This window comes from Hyla sarda, chromosome 2 (assembly GCF_029499605.1).
Source record: "Hyla sarda isolate aHylSar1 chromosome 2, aHylSar1.hap1, whole genome shotgun sequence".
Lineage (NCBI taxonomy): Eukaryota > Metazoa > Chordata > Amphibia > Anura > Hylidae > Hyla > Hyla sarda.
The window spans coordinates 420,494,989-420,502,379 of NC_079190.1; the positions used below are offsets into that span (position 1 = coordinate 420,494,989).

Genomic DNA, 7,391 nt, shown 5'->3' on the forward strand with positions numbered 1-7,391 from the left:
AGAGCTCTCAATAAAGGTGTGGCACAAAATATTATTATATTTCCAGCCACACTTATGTGTATTCTGTAGTTAAAGGGGTACTCCGCCCCTGGCATCTTATCCCCTATCGAAAGGAAGAGACTATCACAATTCTTGATAAAATGCACAGATGGGTTTAAAGGGGTACTCCAATGGATTATTTTTATTTATTTATTTAAATCAACTGGTGCCAGAAAATTAAAACAGATTTGTAAATTACTTCCATTTAAAAATCTTAATCCTTCCAGTACTTATCATCTGCTGTATACTACACAGGAAGTGCTTTTCTTTTTGAATGTCCTTTCTGTCTGACCACCGTGCTTTTTTGCTGACACTTCTGTCCATTTTAGGAATGGCCAGAGTAGAAACAAATCCCAATAGCAAACCTAGCCTGCTCCGGACAGTTCCTAAAATGGACAGAAGTGTCAGCAGAAAGTAGTGTGGTCGGACAGAAAATGACAACTTAACTTCCTGTTGAGTATACAGCAGCTGCTAAGTACTGGAGGGATTAAGATTTTTAAATAGAAGTCATTTACAAATCTGTTCAACTTTCTGGCACCAGTTGATAAAAAAAAAAAAAATAAGATTTCCAAGGGAGTACCCCATGGAAATGTTTATTTATTTTTTTTAAATCTACTGGTGCCAAAAAGTTAAACAGATTTGTAAATCACTTCTATTAAAAAAATCTTACTCCTTCCAGTAGTTATTAGGGGTTGTATATTAAAGAGAAATCCAAAAAAGAAATGCATTTCCTCTGATGTCATGACCACAGTGCTCTCTGCTGTCCAATTGGTCTATGAATCTGCTGTCCATTTTAGGAACTGTCCAGAGCAGCATATGTTTGCTATGGGGATTTTTTTCCTGCTCTGGACAGTTCCTAAAATGGACAAAGATGTCAGCAAAGAGCACTGTGGTCATGACATCAGAGGAAGTGCATTTTTTTTTTCCCTGTAGTATACAGCCCCTAAAAAGTACTGGAAGGATAAAGATTTTTTTAATAGAAGTGATTTACAAATCTGTTTAACTTTCTGGCACTAGTTGATAAAAAAAAAAAAAAAAAACACGTTAACCAAGGGGAGTACCCCTTTAAAACAATAGGATCAGCACTTAACATCAGTTTCCTTGCAACGCTTTACTACAATGCCATATGGAAACTGAGCCAGATCACTAGACAAGTGGGAATGGGGCCTCGCTGGCCTTCTGGAATCAATGGAAGGTGGAAGGCTACTAACCACAGCACTGAGCAACAGCAATGGGGAAAAGAATACAGCAAGACAGAACAGGATTAGAACAACCGGGGCAATGAATTTACTGTCTTTTTTTATATATATATATATCTATATATTTACATCAGAAGAATAAAACATTTACAGCCATGTCCAGAGGAAAACGAGAGAAATGCCATCAGTATTCCTAATATACAGATATTTGACAGAGGCACAAGGTTATCTTTACACACAAATCAACAAATGTATTTATTCACCAAACCAATAATATTCAAGGGGAACACTATTATGCATATTGGGGTCTATTATGACATGGAGTGGTTACCGTAACATAACTGCGGATGTGCCAACATGAAGTGGTCTCCATACACCTGTCTGTTTTGCCAATAACAACCAATCACAGCTCAGCTTTCATATCTTAAAAGGGGTTATAGAGTATTAACAATTCTATAGTACTAAACATAAGGGGTCACTTTTCTAGTGGAAGGAGAAAGATTAAAATAATTTAATAAATAAAATTACATATGACGACAAATCAAATCTAGTGAACCAGGGAAGGGCTTAAAGGGCCACATATTAAGAAAAAAGTAGCGGCTTCCTTTTAATATATATATGAGAAACTAATTCTACCCATAGTGACGTAATAAAAATTATAGTTAAAAAATCTTTTTTTAGGAAAAAAAAAAAGTATATATACACACACACACACACTTTTTCGCAAAAAGATGTTTAACTATATATTTATTACGTCACTATAGGTAGAATTAGGTTCTCACCTTCTTACATATTGACAATTTTAGGAAACAAAAAATAACCAAAGAAACCAGTTATGTTGAAGTAATTTACTACATCTTATTAGTCCATCCGGATCTTCTGGTTGGTCATTCTGTAGATGATACTGTCGTAGCCAGGGTCCATGTTCCAGAGATTGTATGAGATTGCAATAACAGCAAGAGCCAGACCAATCATAATCCACAAGATGATGTTGAAGATGACAGCGTAGTCAAAGTTATAGTCATAAGCCAGGTTGTATGGATTGGTGGGAGCGGTCTGAGCAGACAAAACAATATGCTTTGTTAATAATGAGAAAACATACAAGTGCTATCTACATAACCAAGTTACACTGCTGTACAAGGATGGTTTTTTGTTCACACTGGCCCAGTGTACTAAATGACTCAGACAATGGAACAAGTTTCTACAATATTACACATTTAAGGTCACGCGGGGCATATCTGCAGCGTAATTTATGCCCGGGATGCGCTGACTGCAGTTACAAAAAGGGACTGCAGAGTGAGCTCCTGGCTGCGGCCGGGTAACTCTGTGTCCACTCTTAGTGGTGGATTTCTACAGTGGGAACTCCTCCACACCTGAGTACACACAGCGCTACCCAGCCGCAACCAGGAGCTCTCTGCAGTCCCTCTTGTGACTGCCAGCAACGCATCGCAGCATGAAATAAAATGTCCTTAAAGGGTATCTGTCATTTTAGGATAATGGGTGTGTGTACATGAGAAGCAGCACTATTCCTGGTCATTCTATTACTTGTATATGATATTTTAGCAGATTTCTTCTCTGCAGGCTTCATTTCTAGTTTTCAGTTCTCCCAGAGCTGGTGGGTGGAGCCTCATGTCTATGGCGTCTGCCATACACAGAAGAGATACTACACTTCTATATCTCAGCAGCAGTCTAAACTGTGTATTAACCCCTTAAGGACTCAGGGTTTTTCCGTTTTTGCACTTTCGTTTTTTCCTCCTTACCTTTTAAAAATCATAACCCTTTCAATTTTCCACCTAAAAATCCATATTATGGCTTATTTTTTGCATCGCCAATTCTACTTTGCAGTGACAGTCATTTTACCCAAAAATGCACGGCGAAACGGAAAAAAAAATCATTGTGCGACAAAATCGAAAAAAAAAACGCCATTTTGTAAATTTTGGGGGCTTTCGTTTCTACGCAGTGCATATTTCGGTAAAAATTACACCTTATCATTATTCTGTAGGTCCATACGGTTAAAATGATACCCTACTTATATAGGTTTGATTTTGTCGCACTTCTGGAAAAAATCATAACTACATGCAGGAAAATTTATACGTTTAAAAATGTCATCTTCTGACCCCTATAACTTTTTTATTTTTCCACGTATGGGGTGGTATGAGGACTCATTTTTTGCGCCGTGATCTGAAGTTTTTATTGGTATGATTTTTGTTTTGATCGGACTTTTTGATCACTTTTTATTCATTTTTTAATGATATAAAAAGTGACCAAAATACGCTTTTTTGGACTTTGGAATTTTTTTGCGCGTACGCCATTGACCGTACGGCTTAATTAATGATATATTTTTATAGTTCGGACATTTACGCACGCGGCGATACCACATATGTTTATTTTTTATTTTTTTTACACTGTTTTATTTTTTTTATGGGAAAAGGGGGGTGATTCAAACTTTTATTAGGGAAGGGGTTAAATGACCTTTATTAACACTTTTTTTTTACATTTTTTTTGCAGTGTTATAGGTCCCATAGGGACCTATAACACTGCACACACTGATCTCTAATGCTGATCACTGGCGTGCATTAACACGCCTGTGATCAGCATTATCGGCGCTTGACTGCTCCTGCCTGGATCTCAGGCACGGAGCAGTCATTCGTCGATCGGACACCGGGGAGGCAGGTAAGAGCCCTCCCGGTGTCCGATCAGCTGTTCGGGACGCCGCGATTTCACCGCGGCGGTCCCGAACAGCCCGACTGAGCAGCCGGGTCACTTTCACTTTCACTTTAGAAGCGGCGGTCAGCTTTGACCGCCGCTTCTAAAGGGTTAATACCGCACATCGCCGCGATCGGCGATGTGTGGTATTAGCCGCGGGTCCCGGCCGTTGATTACCGCCGGGACCGACGCGATATGATGCGTAAATATACGTCCTGCGTCGTTAAGGGGTTAAAAGGGTTACTCCGCCCCTAGACATCTTATCCCCTATCTAAAGGATAGGAGATAAGATGTCTGATCGCGGGGGTCCCACTGCGACCCCCCAGACATCTGGTGCACAAAGCAAACTTTGCTCCCTGCCGGATGACTGGCGTTGCGGGGCAGAGGCTCCAGCACTGTACCTGGCACTGTAAACGAATGCAGGGTGCATCAGGGAGATTACAGGGGTACCGCCTTTGGATAGGGGATAAGATGTATAGGGGTGGAGTACCCCTTTAAGCCCTGGGATGACAGACTGGTAGTTCACAAGCACTTCCACTCCTATCTCCTTCCGTGCCCCGCCAAAGACATGTATTTCTTGTCTTGCAGACCCAGGACAAAGCAGAGCTGGAGCCGCAGAGGGAATTTGATAACAGGAGAAAAAAATGCATTCTTGTCTAAGATGATCTATTACATAGTTTCTTATATTTGCCTTTACTTATGTTCTATGCAAAGTTTATTTAAAGGACAGTGTCTATATAAGTACTTACAGCAGTTGCAGTTTCCAGAATAGAACGGCTCTTTCTTGTCAGAGGAGTCTCAAATGTTTCCACTGTGACAACTTCCACAATAGCATTTCCCCCATAAATACTGTGCATGTCATCTGCAAACTACAACAATGAATAAGATGTCAGCATTTGGAAATCTTTTCTCTTTTAATCATGTACTGAACAAGTACCTAGAAGCAGAAACTTGTTTGATTCCTAGGTAAAGCAAAACATATTGCCAGTGACCATAAATCTCACGCTTCATTCATTTGTCATACATGATCAGGTTGTGTTTATATTTTGGGTTAGGGATGTTACAGGAGACATGGATGTGTACTAGAGCCCTGCACTGGGATTCCGCCGGACCAAACCCAAAACCTGCAGGTCCCACAAAATCCTGCAGGAGCCTCAGTGACCCAGCGGCAGCCCCATCCTCTGAGTATATTCACCAATCACTCACCAGGGTGGGGCTGCTGCTCCTCCTCCTAACTGTCTCCTCCCCCGCCGCTGACGTAATTGCCGCCATTTCATCTGTGTCGGGACCATTCCTTCCCCCCCGCTCAGCCTGCCTGCCCTGGAGGTAATCCTCCACTTCAATTTTTTGCTGCTGCCGCCTCTGCCCGGGCCCCTCTGGTATGTAAAAATGCAATCTATACACAGCGCACACACACTGTGTGCTGTGCTGCAGCTCTGGCGGTCGGCGATCCACCCAGGGCCTCCAGGCGTGCCTGCAGTCTGCTCTGCACATGGGGGGTATGGAGACCGTAGACAGAGCAAAGTAAAAAAAAAAAATTAAAAAGCATGTGGTATTGCTGCGTGCGTAAATGTCTGCAAATTGCACAGTTGATAATGTACAGGTAGAATAAAAAAAAAAAAAAAAAATACTTAAGTCCAAATTGCATATTTTAAAATAGCCGTTAACTTATACCGAAATTCCGGTATAAGTTATCGGTTATCGGCCCTAACGTTCACAGAGTATCGGTCCTAAAAAAAAACTATATCGGTCGATCCCTAGTGTGTACAACATGTATACATGGGGAGTATGTGCAGAGCATTGCACCCTAGTGTCAGTACATTCCTATGTTAGCGGGAGCAGGCAGGATTTGACAAACATTTTAGTGGGAGGGATTGGTCAAAAAAGTCATCGCGAGCGAGATTGAAAAACCAGTCCTGCACAGGGCTCTAACGTGTACCTAATGGTTTATATTAGAGGAGCCAACTAATTGCAAGAGAATTTAGTGGCCTGAACATTCGTTTTAATGCTAGGGTCCTTGCTTAGTGAAAAGCACAGTGTTGCTTACTTTCTGTAGACATTCTGAAAGAATTCTGGTTGCATCCTTAAACTTCACAGAGTCCTCACCATACCGTTTCTTGATCTCTTCTAAACCAGTAAACTCCAAGGCATAAATATCCGGGACATTATCTTTAGCAAGATGCTTATGCCGGGAAAGCTGTTATAGAAAACAAAGTTATTTATTGATACAGAAATAATGGGTTCTCAATGTATATGTGAATAATGCAAGGTCATCATATAGATATTATACATCAGGTATGTGTGTATGCGAGAACCTGTCATCAGAAACAGGGACAGGCAAACTATGGTTTACTGTAACATTACAATGTTTTAGAGAAATCTGTAAAAACAGGAATATGTCCGACTTCTCCATATACACAATTAGGTAGAGATACACTGCTCAAAAAAATATATAAAACACCACAATGTAACTCCTAGTCAATGACACTTCTGTGAAATCACACTGTCCACTCAGGAAGCAACACTGATTGACAATCAATTTCACATGCTGTTGTGCAAATGGAACAGACATGAGGGGGAAATTATAGGCAATTAGCAAGACACCCCCAATAAAGGAGTGGTTCTGCAGATGGGGGATCACAGACCACTTCTCAGTTCCTATGCTTCCTGGCTGAGGTTTTGGTCACTTTTGAATGCTGGCGGTGCTTTCACTCTAGTTGTAGCATGAGTCGGAGTCTACAACCCATACAAGTGGCTCAGGTAGGGCAGCTCATCCAGGATGGCACATCAATGCGAGCTGTGGCAAGAAGGTTTGCTGTGTCTGTCAGTGTAGTGTCCAGAGCATGGAGGCGCTACTAGGAGACAGGCCAGTACATCAGGATATGTGGAGGAGGCCGTAGGAGGGCAACAACCCAGCAACAGGACCACTACCTCCGCCTTTGTGCAAGGAGCAGCACTGTCAGCCCTGCAAAATGACCTCCAGCAGGCCACAAATGTGCATGTGTCCACTCAAATGGACAGAAACAGACCCCATGAGGGTGGTATGAGGGCCTGACATCCACAGGCGGGGGTTGTTCTTACAGCCCAACCTCGTGCAGAACGTTTGGCATTTGCCAGAGAACACCAAGATTGGCAAATACGCCACTGGCGCCCTGTGCTCTTCACAGGTGAAAGCAGGTTTACACTGAGCACATGTGACAGAGTCTGGAGACGCCGTGGAGAACATTCTGCTGCCTGCAACATCCTCCAGCAGGACCGGTTTGGCGGTGGGTCAGTAATGGTGTGGTGTGCCATTTCTTTGGGGGGCCGCACAGCCCTCCATGTGCTTGCCAGAGGTAGCCATTAGGTACCGAGATGAGATCCTCAGAGCCCTTGTGAGACCATATGCTGATGCGGTTGGCCCTGGGTTCCTCCTAATGCAAGACAATGCTAGACCTCATGTGTCTG

At 42.2% G+C, this 7,391-nt stretch overlaps 1 protein-coding gene across 1 annotated transcript in view; it reads right to left on the reverse strand.

The window, feature by feature from the left end:
* Positions 1-1,062: 1,062 nt before the first annotated feature.
* The window catches only part of ATP6AP2 (ATPase H+ transporting accessory protein 2), a 27,566-nt gene continuing 21,237 nt past the window's right edge, over positions 1,063-7,391 (reverse strand). Inside the window, exons 7-9 of the mRNA XM_056558896.1 lie at positions 5,992-6,141; positions 4,694-4,813; positions 1,063-2,294 (exon numbers count right to left, since the gene is read on the reverse strand). Coding sequence (XP_056414871.1) covers positions 2,100-2,294; positions 4,694-4,813; positions 5,992-6,141 — 465 coding nt within the window. The 3' untranslated portion in view covers positions 1,063-2,099. The remainder of the gene's footprint in view (positions 2,295-4,693; positions 4,814-5,991; positions 6,142-7,391) is intronic.